Source organism: Sinocyclocheilus anshuiensis, unplaced genomic scaffold (assembly GCF_001515605.1).
Source record: "Sinocyclocheilus anshuiensis isolate Anshui unplaced genomic scaffold, SAMN03320099.WGS_v1.1 scaffold687, whole genome shotgun sequence".
Lineage (NCBI taxonomy): Eukaryota > Metazoa > Chordata > Actinopteri > Cypriniformes > Cyprinidae > Sinocyclocheilus > Sinocyclocheilus anshuiensis.
Window position 1 is genome coordinate 455,493 of NW_015551096.1, and position 17,120 is coordinate 472,612.

Genomic DNA, 17,120 nt, shown 5'->3' on the forward strand with positions numbered 1-17,120 from the left:
TTGAGGAAATGCCTTTAAGATGTTTATGGTTTAGAATGTTTGTAAAACTGACTTTTTAAAGACATTTATCAGATGTTTGTTCACAGCTGATGCTTTCCAGAATCTTTGAGATGTACATGTGCTATCTGGGTTCAGTTCAACTTTATTGAGTGGCTTGTAACAGTTGGGGAGGAATGTTGCGCTTTCTCTCCAGCAGATGATACAGATGGAGGGAATATTTCCCGAGTACTAACAGACATGAGTATGGTGCGGGACAAGCTATGGAATGATGAACGGGAAAAATACAAGGGTCCAAAAGTTCATTTGGATTGGATTTCTGATTTCTTTCATGATACTTTTGTTTTTGTTTTTTGGGACCAATAATTACGTTTTTTTTTATGCCTATTATACTTACCATAGGGTTTATGATTCTATGTACTGCTAAATGTACTGATCTGATCTAGGTATAATGTTAAATACCGAGACTCGAACCCGCGACCTTTGGGTTACACGTCCAACTCCAACCATTAAGTCACGACGGCCCAGTAAGTCATCAGCAAGCTATTAGAGAAAGTCCATTAATACACATTTGAGTGATTCTAAAAACGTAAAGTTGACGAATAATGAAAAAAATCAAATTGCTCAAAACATTAATGTACAAAATATTAAATAAACGATTATAAACTCCATCACTGAAAGCATCATGTGATTTCTTTTATTTATGCATCTGATTCCTCTGTCAGTGTTGCAGCAATAGGAAATTGTGAATTGCAAGTTGTAGTTTCTTTGTTAAAATTTGAAAGCGAAAGCGATGGCATTGGCGGTGTCTTGTCACCAGTCATTCTGTTAATGAATTATCACATATTTCCAGGTTGCGAAGATGTCGGGTCAGATGTCTCACGCACCCTCAGAAGTGCACACTAAATGTCCACATCAAAACTGCAGATCAGTGAGGAAGGGAACGGTGAGAAAATCACACATGTAAGCTGATGCAGGCTGCGTTATATAACACACATGCACAAGCTCATTTAGAATTCTTCAGATTATTAGAGATCATCAGTTTGTGAATGCAATCTTTATGGTTGAAAGATGATGATAAAATATGCTAATGTTCGTTATTTGCTACCGTCTTTGCAACGGAAAGACAAATATGAAATTGACCAGCGAGTCCAATCAAAATCATTTGAGTGGTAATTTCATTTGAGCCCTGTTTTAAAGAATGGTGCAGAATCTTTCACAGAACCCCTTCTTCTTGGGTAAGGGTTCCTGCGCAGGCGTGTCATCATCTAACTGGATTATGGTGTCGTTGTTCTGAGCTGCAGGAGGCTCATTGTGTGCTGGTTCACTGGAGGATAGAGTGACTGCAGTGAAATCTGAACTGACTGTGTTTGTAGTTTGAAGTCTGTAATTAATGACAGGCATTGGTGGGACATACTGTATGTATGAATAATAACCCATCTCCACCAGAAACGCACATAAACTCATCCTCCTGATGATCATGAGAAGGCCTCTGGAGATCCAGTAAGTGGCGTCTGGATTGTAGTTGGATCGGTCGTGGTGTCGAGTCACATAAACCCGATGAAAGCACTCCTCATCTAGACTGACAATGATGCGATCCGTGTTGCTGTCGTGCTCCTCAGTGTATTTGTCTTTTGAGACGTAATCGGGAAGATCTTCAGCTCCTGGTGAATTTAGATTGCCAACCACATAGTAAGGGAAATCTTCGTCTGGAAGAAGTTTATTCCCATATTGGTTGTATCTGTTCTGAAAATAGTGAAACCCAAAATCTCCCTCGGCTGGGTCACATTCAGAGAGCATGCTGTGGTTTTCAAAAGAGACGCATTCACTGGCAAACCAGTAGAGGAGTTTGAGTCCGTGTCTGGGCCGGGGTCGACCGAACCTCGTGTTACTCAGATGGACTAATTCATTTAACGTTCCCACCATGGTCCTGCACCTTCAGAAGAGAAATGAGTGAATAAGCGTTTATTAATAGATGCGGGATCACTCAGAGTTCTGTAGAAATATGTGTCCCTGGAGCACAAAAGCAGTGTTAAGTCGCTGGGGTATATTTGTAGCAATAGCCAACAATACATTGTATGAGTCAAAATTATACATTTTTCTTTTATGCCAAAAATCATTAGGATATTAAGTAAAGATCATGTTCCATGAAGATATTTTGTAACTTTCCTACCGTAAATATATCAAAACTTAATTTTTGATTAGTAATATGCATTGCTAAGAACTTCATTTGGACAACTTTAAAGATGATTTTCTCAATATTTAGATTTTTTTTGCACCCTCAGATTTCTCTCCCTCGGCTGGGTCACATTCAGAGAGCATGCTGTGGTTTTCAAAAGAGACGCATTCACTGGCAAACCAGTAGAGGAGTTTGAGTCCGTGTCTGGGCCGGGGTCGACCGAACCTCGTGTTACTCAGATGGACTAATTCATTTAACGTTCCCACCATGGTCCTGCACCTTCAGAAGAGAAATGAGTGAATAAGCGTTTATTAATAGATGTGGGATCACTCAGAGTTCTGTAGAAATATGTGTCCCTGGAGCACAAAAGCAGTCTTAAGTCGCTGGGGTATATTTGTAGCAATAGCCAACAATACATTGTATGAGTCAAAATTATACATTTTTCTTTTATGCCAAAAATCATTAGGATATTAAGTAAAGATCATGTTCCATGAAGATATTTTGTAACTTTCCTACCGTAAATATATCAAAACTTAATTTTTGATTAGTAATATGCATTGCTACGAACTTCATTTGGACAACTTTAAAGATGATTTTCTCAATATTTAGATTTTTTTTGCACCCTCAGATTTCAGATTTTCAGATAGTTGTATCTCAGCCAAATATTGTCCTATCCTAACAAACCATACATCAATGGAAAGCTTATTTATTCAGCTTTCAGATGACGTATACACAAATTGACCCTTATGACTGCTTTTGTGCTGCAGGGTCACATATATTCTCTACATTTACTGTATATAGCCTGCTGAATATAACGGTATATAAAGCTATGCTTAAATTTATTTATTTATTGGTGATTGCAAACATTTTTTTTTTTTTTTTTACCAGTATTCAATAAATACAATAAATGAAACTCCTCTAGATGTTATAAAGCGCTGCTCTCTGATTGTCATTCTCTAACAGCAGCAGTCTTACTCATTTTAATCACAGTCTTACTTTCTGTCCGTCACTGATTTCTGGTCTTTTTTCTGAAGGGTCAAATTAAGTTGTGTGTGTGTTGTATATTTATAAATTCAAGCAACATTTTTTTTCTATCACTTTTGTTTAATAGAGGAATATTTCTTTCACGAGTAGATAGATAGAAAGTGAGATCATACCTCTCTGAAAAGCGTCATATAAACCTGCTGTGGAAGCACAGATAAGCTGAAAGACTCGCTCACTATCTGACAAACACTAACACAGACGCTGGTGTGGGCATGCTGTTTCTATGGAGAGTTCATTAACGTCATGCTTGGCTGCGATGGTTTCCAAACTGTTCCTGGAGCCTCCTTATTGTTGCACCTTTGAGATGTTCCTCATTCTGAACTCCTCAGCTGATCAGACCTGAGCTCAGGCTCCAGAAACTGCTTGAAAGCTTCTGGATTATGGACACAATACCTGTGTGTACTTTCATCTACTGGATCATGTGATGCAATAGTGATGTTTAACAAAAGTGGGTGTGGTTTAACTGGTTCAGGCAAAAAAAAGAAAAGATTTATGGAAATTCAGAAGTGGGAGGAGCTTCTGCTCAAGATAACAGTTCAGAGGAAGTGCAAGAAACATCTACAAGTATTATTATTTAAGGTGACTTAGTAACTACTTTGAAGGAAAATTTGGAGTTTTGTTAGTAAGAACCAAGAATGGAGGCAATCGGCAGATTTCTTTGTGTAATCAACCATTTCTCATTTGAACTGATGCAAAATGTACATTATACAGTATATTTCATGTTTGAAAGCGTACATTGAGCTGATTTGTAATCTTTGTTTTTAATTGCTCTGTTCAGAGTGTCCAACAAATGCACCAATGAGTTCTGTTAAATTAGTATCTACGTAACTCTGTCCTGAGAGAGCTGGACCTGAGTAACGATGACCTGACTGGACGCAGACACTCTTAGGCTGATAAATCAGTTGATGTTCAGTGGTGATTCCTTTAGTCAGGTGGTCTGATTACAATATCTCTTCATCCCTATAGAAAAAGAAATGACATACCTGTCGGGCAAAGCTCCTTCTCACACACAGGCTGACTCACCTGTCAGCATCACGAGACTGACTCCTGATCAGAGCCATGTGGGTTACGTCTGACGTGTGATGGACGTTTTTCTCACGCCTAATATACTGACGGATGAATCTATTTTAATGCCTTTTTTTTTTTAATTATTATTTTTTTTTGCTATGATCCTGACTTTTTTTGTTTTATTATTTTCACTTTTCACTCAACTTATTTAGCCAGTGCATTTACTCATTATATTTAACATAAAATGTCTTATGCCCTGTAAAAAAAATAAATACATAAAAAGCTTGTAATTTTAAAAGCTTTCTAACTTTTTCTCAAACATTCCCATGTGTGTCTGTGTGTGTTAGTCATGCTGAAAGGTATCTGGACAGGGAAGAAGGAGGACTTTGGACGCCTTGGCCGAGTTATGACCTCACATCCTGATTATAAAAGACTAAGTTGATTGTTGATTCAAATTCTGATCCCATGGACCAGTCTCTCTGAGGCTGGACGCACGAAGCTGATTACACCACAGATTTATTGTGCTATTATTGTATAGATTTAAACGTTTTAAGACCTTGAGCACGAACATACAACTAGGACTGCAGATTCATCTGTGGTGAGTTTTTTTATTTTAGATGCTTATAATTCAAGTGCATATTCAACTTACTTTGAAGATATGGTTAAAGGTGTTAAGATACACACCCCAAAACAACTTCTGACATTGGTTTCTAGTACAAAGGTTGCGTATGTTTTACAGTCTTGCTTTGTCTAAAGTCCATGTGAAGTGACGGTCCACTGCATGTAATGTACGATGCTGCGTTGCACTGGTGTTTGTTACAGTGACATTTGTTTAATAGGACTTAATTGCAGTTCTGAAATAGCTGAATGTCAGTCAATAAACCAAAGAGAAACACCTTCATGACATTCATTCAAGTGACTTAAAAGCAGAAAATGTAAGCTCATCTGTTACCTCAAGCTTTCAATTCAGCAATGCGCACATGCACAAATGTTTGTTGTGAAGCAATATTGCAATTGCTTATAAGCAAACCGCTTTGAATTATTAAAAGGGTCAAGAGCCCAACTAAAGCAAACACTGATCTCCATGATGGTGGCATCATTTTAACCAATAAAACATCAGCATCTGATCCTCTGTAATTCTCAATAACAGCGGATGTTCATCACTAATGCACACTCATCATTTAATTAGTCACTTAATTATCTCATTAACGTTAACTCTTTGAGGACTTGGGATATGATTCGAGATTTGATTTGAAAGGAATGACTTGGTTCCTCCTCTGGTGAAATCAGCTGCTGAGTTCATGGGTGGAATAAACATATGGCAGGACTTTTACTTTCTGACCCCTGGATTGTCCACCTCTGCTCATGAGTGCTGTTTAATGCTGAGTAGGGGCATCTGCAGGTTTCACGGGACAGAAGGGAGTTTTGTTTTTCTAAAAACAAATGCTTGCATTAAAAAAAGTCCTTTCCGTTCCAGCATGATTTTGTCTCGCTTCAGCATCGACATTTTGTCTATTTTGTTGTTGCGGTTGTCGCAGAAGGAAGGTGCTTTTCCTTGCTGTCACAAACAACTGAAAAACATTGTTTTACGGAAGTCCCATGTCTCATTTCTTCCTTCCAGTACTCAGCAATTCAAAAGTTCAGACCAAATGATCTTTAAGAGCAACCACAATAACGAGTGTACAACTGATGTACACCCAACAGCTAGCGAATACCCATAATGCACTGTGAGGGTCGTGCCAAATGAATTCCCGTGTCTCGCCAGAAGATGGCGCCTGCAGCTGAATCATCCATCCAAGGAGGGAATAGGGGGTGATTCCCAACACAGCCACATTGCACATTTGGCTACTTCACTTTTCTTCCACACACAAGACTGTTTGCATCCCTCTGCTATTCTGTTTGGTGTCCGTGTTTGTGTGTGTTAATGTGGGATTGATTATTGTTTACTGCAAAAGAACATGATAAATCCATCTATAATGTACCGCAGGGACAGGAAGTGTTCATAAGGAGCAAGTTGCAGCTGGCAGTCACTGCATGTGAAGCTGGTCTTTAGTAATCTCGAAGCAGAACATGTAACTCTGAAACATTAGTTTCACTGCACTTTCACTCATGGCCTGATCTCATCGCAGCAAACATTTGTGACCCTGGACCACAAAACCACTCATGAGGGTCAATTTTTAGAAATTGAGATGTATGCATCATCTGAAAGGTGAAAAACTAATCTTTCCATTGATGTATGGTTTGCTAGGATCGGACAATATTTGGCCGAGATACAACTATTTGAAAATCTGGAATCTGAGGGTGCAAAAAAATCTAAATATTGAGAAAATCATCTTTAAAGTTGTTCAAATGAAGTTCTTAGCAATGCATATTACTAATCAAAAATTAAATTTTAATATATTTACGGTAGGAAATTTACAAAATATGTTCATGGAACATGATCTTAATATCATAATGATTTTTGGCATAAAAGAAAAATCTATAATTTTGACCCATACAATGTATTGTTGGCTATTGCTACAAATATACCCCAGCGACTTAAGACTGCTTTTGTGCTCCAGGGTCACATTTTAGAATCTAAATAACATTTGTGCACAAATCCACATGCTAAGAGTGAAACTACTTCAGATCTTGTTCTTGTCCCGCAGAAGTGAATCATTGAAGGAAGATGGCATCTGTTAAAGAGCTGCTCGTGAACTCACTGAAGGATCTAGTAAAAGCTGATCTGAGGGAGTTTCAGTGGCACTTGAAGAATCATGAGTGTGTTTCAGCTTCTGCGATGGACAAAGCAGATGTCTTAAACACAGTGGATAAGATGGTGGCATGTTTTGGAGCAGAAGCTGTGAAGATCACGGTGGACATCCTGAAGAAGATGAACCAGAACCTTCTGGCTGAAGAGTTAGAGAACGAACACAAGCAAGGTGACTAAAAGTCCAATTATATGTTTGATCATCAACAGAGTGGCTTTGGACGTGTAAAGAATGAAGCAATAGTTGAGTTTCAGCTTAAACGTTCCTCTTTGCTTTGTCACTGTGTTTGAGTGATTTATGTCACTGCATTGTCATTTTGTTTCGTCTCTCTCGAACAGTTCAAACTCAGGGCAATATAGAGGTTTCTGCCACCGCTGGAGCTGCTTCAGAACAGATCAAGGGTAAATAATGATCACTTTCTATACATGGGAATATTTATTTACCCCACGATGGGGTTTATTCATATTTTATCATACGGCCTTTATCTCAGGTAGATACAAGAGAAATAATTGCTTGCAACAACAGCAGCAGATCTGATATAAGTAAATTGAGTGGGATGTAGCGTCCCCTCCGCAAGACTGTAGCTCTTCAGAGAGCACACCTCTCAACACGAGTACAGAGACAAATGGTCTTCTGTGCCGCTGCTTCATGATCTCTTCTCCAGGTTTGTAGTTTTATTGCGTGGTGTCTGTGCCTGTCAGGAATTCAAGCCAGCCTTACATTTCATTCATAGTAAGTCATATTCCCTGAAATAGCACATTTACAGAATTATTACAGTAAGAGTTTTGGCTTTATTTATTCCTATTAACCTGTGCATGAGCCAAAGTAAGTGCATGACATTACACATCGTCTGTTTATTAAGCATAATCAGAGTCAGTGTTGTAGTATGTACACTAAACGTGAATGTGATTAACTGGATGTGTGGTAAATTCGTGTGGCAGTTAGTGAACAAGAAGCGTTATTATTATGGCCGTTGATTTAAGGTGTTAATTTAATTAATAATGCATTAATAATGAATGCATTTAACGCACCCGTCCCACCCCAGACCTACGTATGTCATCTTACATTTCATACAGTTGATTGGTGGCACAATATTGTTTGTTTTATCTCAATTTTCAATAAAAATATTACCTATAAAGCCACAGCAGAGCTGTTGTGCATCTCCGAGCAACACAGAAGTGATTCATTTCTGAATGAACCTGGGTTCTGAATGAATCGGGCAAACCAGTGATGGAATGGCTCATTCATAAAGAGCCATTTACTTCATTCCTGAATGCATCAGCCCTTTGAATGAATCAAATGAATGAATGACCTAATGACTTACTCATTAACACATTTACTGCCACCTACTGGCAGTTTTAGTTTAATGTTTACAGTATTATTAAAAAGATATTTTGAAGAATGTTGGTAACCAAACTGTTTTCAACAATGCATTGTATGAACAAAAAATACTGAGACATTTCTCAAGTGTGATTAGTGTACATTTATCTTTGCATCTGTTTCTTATGTAAATAATAATAATATATTTGTTTTTAAAAATTATTACACTATCTCAGTTAAAAACATTAAAACTGAGGCATAAATGACTGAAATTACATTTTTTCTTGACCTGGTAAGAACTTTACACCTTAACACACTCTGTTAACTTAGATCATTTAGGAATGTCAACTGGTCTCGATTAAATATATAACTGAGCATCATCAGCAACAATGTAAATTAATCCCGTATTTTCTAACATTACCAAGGGCCAACATATATATTTAAAATACCAAAGGGCCTAAGACAAATCTTTGTGGGACTCCATACTTTACTGCTGTTAACTTAATTAACATAATTCCCTGTTTAAATTAAAAAGGGTAACAGTCAGACAAGTAGGATTTAAATAAATACCAGTGTAATTTTCTAATGAATCTATAAGTATGTTGTGATCTTAAAGGCACAATATGTAATTTTCGCTGCTGGAGGGTGCGTATTCAAAATAAACAAAGAGACAAAGGTGTAGTTTGATGACGCCGTGACTGAGTGTGGAATCATGGGAGTGAGGGGTTATGACGTCATTGACAGGCGACACAATGACACTATGGACACGCTCCGTGTCACTAGTTAAAATTGCTTATTTCTCTGGATTTAAACAATCTTCTAAACATTTGGGATAATGTAAGTACATAAAGTCAGCAAAATATATAACACTGTTCTAGTGGTTTTTGGATATTTTAATAAAAAAATCTTACATATTGTGCCTTTAAGTGTTGAACACAGCATTAAGATAAATAAAACACTTATTCAAGTAAATTTATTCATAGAGGACATCATAGACAAGGTTAAAATTAATTATACAGCTGAAAAAAATTATTATACCAAGTTCATTCAACAAAATAATTTCAATCCAAATTCAGTCTATAGTTCTAAAATCAGAATTTTGAGATATCTAACTTTTTTTGCTGTGTTTTATTTTCCTTTTTCACAAAGGCTCAACTGCAGAGGATAGTAAAGCTGGTATTCCCGATTACGGAGAGATCGGCCTCAGACTGAAGAACAGATTACAAGAGGACTATAAGCGGATATTGGTTGGTAATTCACAAACAGGTCATCAGAAATATCTGAATGATATTTACACTGATCTATTCGTGGTGGAGAATGAGACTGGAGGAATAGTGAGTGACCACGAGGTGAGACAGATTGAATTGAATATTCACCAAATTACTGTGAAGGACACCACAATCTTGTGCAATGACCTATTCAAAGTCCAGTATGATACTGGTCGGCAAAATAAAAAAGTACTAACAATGGGGATTGCAGGGGTGGGAAAGACAGTCTCTGTCAATAAATTCATTCTTGACTGGGCTGAAGAAAGAGAAAATCAAGACATACTCTTCATATTTCCACTCCCATTCCGTAGACTGAATATGATTACAAAGAACTGCAGTCTCATGGAACTGCTTAACGAATGCTTCTTTAGTGATCCTGAAGAACTGCCCTCTCTTCCTGAAGATGACGGTAAGGTCATGTTTATTTTTGATGGGCTGGATGAGTGTCACTTCCCTTTGGGATTTCATGATAGTGATGGATTTACAGATGTGCATGAACAAACAACAGTGAGTAAAATAGTTACAAACCTGATCAAAAGGCATCTGGTTCCCTCTGCTCTCATCTGGATCACATCCAGACCAGCAGCAGCAGGTCTAATACCCCGAGACTACATTGATCAAGTGACAGAAGTGCGAGGATTTAATGATGAGCAGAAAGAGCAATACTTCATCAAAAACAGCAGTCCTGAGGTAGCTGGAAACATCATCCGTCACATCAGGAAATCCAGGAGTCTCTACATCATGTGCCACATCCCTGTCTTCTGCTGGATCTCTCTCACTGTTCTTCAGCCTCTGCTGGCTCGAGAGAGCAATGGCAAAACTCCCACAACTCTCACAGAGATGTACACAAACTTCTTGCTTTCTCAGAAGGTTCAGATGGAAAAAAAATACAGTGATAATCCTGAACTTAAGTTCAAAGCCAGGTCTTTTGATCAGATTGTTCTAAAGCTTGGGAAATTGGCCTTTCAACAGCTGGAGAAAGGAAATCTGATTTTCTACAAAGAAGATCTTGAGGAGTGTGGACTAGATGTCAGTGAAGGGTCAGTGTTATCTGGGTTATGCACTCAGATCTTTCAGACGGAAAAGGTTGTTTCAGCCAGAAACATTTACAGCTTTGTACATCTCAGTGTCCAGGAGTTCCTTGCCGCTCTCTATGTGTTTCTGATTTACAAAGATGAGAAATCAAACCTATTTCTTCAAACCTGGAGAAAGACACTATCATGGAAACTGTCTAATAAGCAGCTGTTTCATCTTCTGAAGTCTGCAGTCAACAAGGCTTTACAAAGCAAGAACGGACACCTGGACCTTTTCCTCCGGTTCCTGCTGGGTCTCTCACTGGAGTCCAATCAGAGTGACCTGAAGGAACTGCTGCCAGAACTGAAACTGAGTACCGTGAACATTAAAGAAATCGTTGACTATATCAAACAGACAATAGAGAAGGAGAAATCAGTGGAGAGGACCATCAACCTGTTCTACTGTCTGAGTGAACTGAAATATGACTTTGTCAAGGACATTCAGAAGAATCTGAGCTCAGGAAATCTTTCGGCACAGAATCTCTCCTCTGCTCAGTGGTCGGCTCTGGTGTTTGTGCTGCTGATGTCAGAAGTGACTCAAGATAAGTTGGAACTGCAGAAATACAAAAGATCTGAAGAAGCACTGATGAGAATGCTGCCCGTTATCACAAACACCAGAAGGGCACTGTAAGAATCATTTTTACATTTTTTCATGTACTGTATATACATAATTATTCTTTCTAATTGAGTGGTAATATTACATTTCATTAAGTGACGCTTAATCTCCACCATCAGACAAGTAAATCTTCGATTATAAATCCTGTCTGATGCACATTATAACGTTATTTGTTTTGTTTTCCACACAGGCTACAATCCTGTAATCTCACTGTTGAGTGTTGTGAGAGTTTGTCATCAGTGTTACAGTCCTCCATCCTGAGAGAGCTGGATCTGAGTAACAATGACCTGCAGGATTCAGGAGTGAAGCTTCTCTCTGATGGACTGAAGAGTCCAAACTGTCAGCTGGAGATACTGAGGTAATTAATAATACAGTGCTGTCTTTTACAATGATGTACTGAACAATGATTAACTACTACCTTTAAAAATATTTTAAACAGTAGTACTGCAGTGCAGCTACATTTAAAGGTTTCGATGTTCCAGATTACTAGCACTGCAACAGAGTTGTATATGTTTTGTCACATTTTGCTCTCTGTTCCTTGCGCTTTTGTTTTCTTTCCATTTCCTGGTCCGTCGTCATTAGTCTCCTTTTTTTCAGCTGTGTCTAATTAACACCTGTGTATATAGGACTTGGTATTTCTTCCATTCATTGTCTGGTGTTGTTCCTTTATGGATGTTCCGCTGGCATGTTCAGTTCTGTTCCTTGTGCCCTGTTCCTTGATTCCTGAGTAGGTTTTGTGTTGTTATATTCTAATAAACTGCTTGCTATTGTATTTTACACTCCCTCAATCTCTGAGTTCATCAGCGTGAGTTTGAGATTGCCTCAGAGGTCGAAATACTTGGCATTACCGTAACTTTCAATGCAAGATATTTAGAAAAACTATCAACATGCTGATAATAATTAAGAAAAGGAGTCTGTTTGCTGAAGTGTATGCATTGTTTTTGTCCACATATGGGGACAGAACAACATCAGAGAGTCTTACTCGTCTCCGGAAATAAAGAAACAGGCGGTTAACTCATCACAGACCCCTCTCACCCAGGACACAGCCTATTTTCACTTCTACCCTCAGGCAGACTCTACAGTCAGATCTGATTCAACCTAAAAGAAAACAAAGGTTTTCCCATGCTGGGGGATAAACTGAAGCATGTGTGTGTGAGGGCATATTATTCAGTGAGTCAGAAGATAAATGCCTAACATGATCTTCTTACAACTATTGCAGTAACATATGTATTGTATGATCCTTGCAGGCAGGGCCAGCTCACACAAAACATCATTTCACCTTTCTGTCTGTGGCTTTTGAGCAGATTTTACATTGATTTCTATAAAGAGAATAAGTGCAGTACCAGTCAGAAATTTGGACACACCTAATCAATCTTTGTTAATACTAGTTTCCACTTTGTAAAGGGGTCATATGATGCGATTTAAATTTTTCCTTTCTCTTTGGAGTGTTACAAGCTCTTGGTGCATAAAGAAGATCTGTAAAGTTGCAAAGACTAAAGTCTCAAATCCAAAGAGATATTCTTTATAAAAGTTAAGAGTCAGCCTAGCACTTGTTGTTTGTCATTTCTCCGATCACAAATGCAGACGGGTTTTATGTTTACATCGTGACGCGACGCGTAAAAAGACAGTATAAGTCATTATAATCAGTAATTATGTCCCCACTGAATGCAACGAATGCCTCGTTTATAATGGGTTTTCATGTTTTTGTCTCGTCGCTCCGGCCGGACACGGCATCACAGTATGGTGAGGGGCGTAACATTTCCGTCTCACGCTTGAGGTATTCGGCCAATCACAACGCACTGGATAGCTGGCCAATCACAGCACACCTCGCTTTTCAGACCGATGAGCTTTGTAAAAATCGACACATTTCAGAAAGGCGGGGCATAGAGGAGAAACAATAATGTACAGTATGTGGAAAATATACATACATATAAATACACCAAATACACAAAATAATGTTCTTTTTAGCAACGTCATATGACCCCTTTAAACAATCCTAAACAAATCAAAATAACTGTAGAATTTGAATTCCTTAAAGTAGCAGATTTTGCCTTTACACTGTGTATTAACCAGATGTGATGCAACAAGTGATGTATCTGTCTACACTGAGCACGAACATAGATTATAACGGCAACCAATCAGAACTTTTATTCTTTTATTTTTAGGATAAATATTTAAAGAAAGTATTGTAAATTTAACCCTGCAGCCAAATCTTTCTTAATATAATTCAGGCCACTAATATAGGTATAAGTGTTTGTACATGATATTTGTAATGTCACCAATAATGTGATTTGACTCCTGATGTGTGTCTGTAGGTTGTCTGGCTGTATGGTGAAAGAGGAAGGCTGTGGTTATTTGTCTGCAGCTCTGAGTTCAAACCCCTCACACCTGAGAGAGCTGGATCTGAGTGACCCAATAATGTGATTTGACTCCTGATGTGTGTCTGTAGGTTGTCTGGCTGTATGGTGAAAGAGGAAGGCTGTGGTTATTTGTCTGCAGCTCTGAGTTCAAACCCCTCACAGCTGAGAGAGCTGGATCTGAGCTACAATCACCCAGGACCATCAGGATTCCAGCTGCTCAAACACAAACTGGAGGATCCAAACTATAAACTGCAGATACTCAAGTATGTATGGCAGTAAAATATTGTACAGTATACTAACTAATTTTTTATACACTGCTCAAAAAAAAGAAAGGTAACACTTAATTATCACAGTATACCACAAAGTCAGTTCAACTTCGGGGATATCCATCTGTCCAGTTAGGACTGTGACTGTGAATTAGTTTCACTTGCTTCAGTGCAAATGAAAGTGACAACAGGTGCACTGGAGAGGCAACAGGAAGACAACAAAAGGGAATGGTTTTGCATAGACAATTACTCTCTCAATTTTTCTGCAGTAACTGTCAATGCTGCTTGTTTTCAAACGTCACTTATCAGAAACTGGAAATATTAATGCTGATATATTAAGTTAATTAAATGAAGCTGCCTGGTTGGGAACTGCTGTTTTAGGAATAGGGTCATGTTTATGGCTAGTCTGTATTCAACAGTCCAGGTCAAATAAATTACAACCAGTAGCACAAATAAATACAGGAAAACAGACAAAATTTTGTGTGTATTTGCTCACAAAGACTCGCTACTCGTGTGCTGTCTGAGTGGTGGCTTTCTTTGTCCGTGCACAGAAACTCACATCATGCGAGTACTGATTTGAGTTCTCTTTCACAGTGTCTTGCGATTAAATGGCTTAAAATCACTTGAATGTTTAAACTAACAAGACTTCACAAGGGTCTAGAACTGTCACTTGTGTACCCATTCAGATTACTCTTCACAAAACCACTATTTATTTCTTAATTAGTGCCAAACTACTGACTGATCAAGTCTAAGAGCAATGTTCATTTTAATCTATGACAATGGAAGAAAAGATGCAGATCCCAAAATAATTTTAATATTTTTACTACATTTTCACTTATAATAAATTGTGTAGTAAAAAAAAATACTACTTGTGATGAATGTCCTGATAATGAACGTGAGAGATACAGTTCAGATGTGTGTGTGTTTGTGTGTTTATAGTGTTGATCATGGAGGAGTGATCAGAATGTCAGCAGGACTACAAAAATGTAAGTCTTCAAACACATGCACACCTTTAATAATTGTTGTGTTGTTGTTGTTGTAGATAAGTGATTCTCAAGCTTTTTTGAGAATCAATAATCACAAACTTCCTTTGAAACCATCCTCAACCTATCCTTTATGTCTTTGTGATGAACAAATGCAATTAAGTATAATTCACTTTTAAAGTCAGTTGACTTGTCCAATATTCAGCCATATCATCAGTTATATTGCCTTTTTAATGGGAACATGTCATCTGTCCGAATATTATATTGTTAAACAATTATATGATATATGCTACTCAGATATTATATTCAGACCTACTGGAATTACTTAAAGGACCAATAGGGGTCAATGGACCACAGAAACAGTGTTTTATCTCTCTTCTTGTGTTCAGGGGCCTGTGATCTCACACTGGATCCAAACACAGCACACACTCGTCTCTTCCTGTCTGATGAGAACAGGGAGATAATGCTTGTGTATGAGCATCAGCCGTATCCTGATCATCCAGAGAGATTTGAGTTCTGTGATCAGGTTCTGTGTGTTGAGAGTCTGACTGGACGCCATTACTGGGAGGCTGAATGGAGTGGGAGGTTTGCTATTATAGCAGTGTCATATAAAGGAATCAGCAGGAAAGAACGTAAAGCTTGTTGGTTTGGATACAATGATAAATCCTGGAGTCTGTGGTACTTTGATGACAGATTCACTATCCGTCACAATAATAAGAAAACTTACATACCTGCCCCTTCATCCTCTACTAGAGCCGGAGTGTATCTGGACTGTCCTGCTGGCACTCTGTCCTTCTACAGTGTCTCTGACACACACACACTCACACACTTACACACATTCAACACCACATTCACCGAACCCCTCTATGCTGGATTTGGGGTTCATTATGATTCTTCACTGTCTCTGTGTCAGATTTGAGCACACACATTGTTGGGACTGATGTGGTTTACTTGTGGCTGTGACACTAAGCCAACAGTTGGCTGTCTGGCAACAATAGGCCATCACTGAGCAGTTTTCGCAGTGTGTCCTGCCCCGTTGGCACTAGTTGGACCCGGTTGGCGGCTTTTTGATTATGTTGAATCCACATTGGGCAGTTGGTGAAAGATATCATTCAAATTGTCTGTTCAGTTCAGAGAATCAGTGCATGAGAAGAAAAATAAATAAATATTAAAAAAACAAGGAAGTCAAGTGGTCTCACATATCTTACCTGGCTGTCTGGAATGAAGATATTGAGTGAGTGATTAATGACAGAGTTTTCATTTTTGGGTGAACTAACCCTTTAAGTGCACCCCTGATTATGACTTATGCTTAAAATAAGAATAATAAAATAAAATAAAACCTCAGTAGCTTATGCTGCATTCACGCCATATTGGAATTACTGCAATTAAAAGATTTCAACTTATAAAATGCGTTCACGCTCTCGTAGACATCGTAATTACAGCTTGTAGGCTGGGAGTTTTCTGAGAGTTACGACTTGTACCACCTGACCGCAGCAGATTCATTTAAGCGCTATGTTTAGGAGTTGATAGGGTTGCCATAGAAATGCATAATTCTGAGTCCGAGGACGTGAGCATCTACAAGTAGAACATCACATGTTGATAATTTACACATTTGTATGCAATCACCATGTAAAAGTGAATTTTGCATCCAATGTCCCCTTTAATCCCATTTCAAACACTATTTTCACATATCTTGCAGTAGTCGCTCTATTCAAAATTCATGAATCATGCAAAAATTATATCATAGTTGATTGAGCATTGTGATTGGCTGGGTGGAGTGCCTGGCAGGTCTGTGACAGTACCCATCCCCACCCCACCCCCTCCTCCAGGGCCTGCTCCTGAGGGACGAGGACCCTGATGTCGTGGTTGCCTTCCTCTTTTACGAGATGCAGGGTGGTCAGGACGAGACTCGTGGAAGGCGGTTAGCAGTATCAAGCGTAGCGTTAGTTCTGGCAGGTCACGTTAGTCAAGCTCGCATCAGCTGACTCTCAGCTGATCCCCATCTACCTATAGGAATACGACACCTATCTTAGCATTCATAAGGTCCCTCAATATTATCAGCAGTTTTCGCATTGCTCAATAGCTAATTACCCTTCTCCATCCCCAGCTCCTCCTCTGTCAGTCAGGATTCAACCTTCTGATTCTCCTTTGAATCAGACTAATTCTAAAATGTGTAGATAATATTATTGAACTTTAACGATATCTGCAATACATTTATGTTGGTTCTGTTCTGTTTACCCTGGGGGGGTTATCGCT

At 38.6% G+C, this 17,120-nt stretch overlaps 2 protein-coding genes across 2 annotated transcripts; one reads left to right on the forward strand and one right to left on the reverse strand.

Moving 5' to 3' along the window:
• Positions 1 to 1,189: 1,189 nt before the first annotated feature.
• On the reverse strand, positions 1,190 to 3,587 carry LOC107662729 (uncharacterized). The gene is made up of 3 exons (XM_016452810.1): positions 3,334 to 3,587; positions 2,326 to 2,455; positions 1,190 to 1,803 (listed from the first exon to the last, which is right to left on the reverse strand). Exons 2-3 carry the CDS (start codon positions 2,443 to 2,445, stop codon positions 1,192 to 1,194), a joined length of 732 nt encoding a protein of 243 aa, XP_016308296.1. The 5' UTR covers positions 2,446 to 2,455; positions 3,334 to 3,587; the 3' UTR covers positions 1,190 to 1,191.
• Positions 3,588 to 6,896: 3,309 nt separating this feature from the next.
• On the forward strand, positions 6,897 to 15,868 carry LOC107662706 (protein NLRC3-like). Its single transcript, XM_016452774.1, has 6 exons — positions 6,897 to 7,149; positions 9,448 to 11,266; positions 11,446 to 11,613; positions 13,705 to 13,878; positions 14,821 to 14,867; positions 15,254 to 15,868. The coding sequence occupies exons 1-6, from the start codon at positions 6,897 to 6,899 to the stop codon at positions 15,781 to 15,783; spliced, it is 2,991 nt and encodes a 996-aa protein (XP_016308260.1). The 3' UTR covers positions 15,784 to 15,868.
• Positions 15,869 to 17,120: the final 1,252 nt, after the last annotated feature.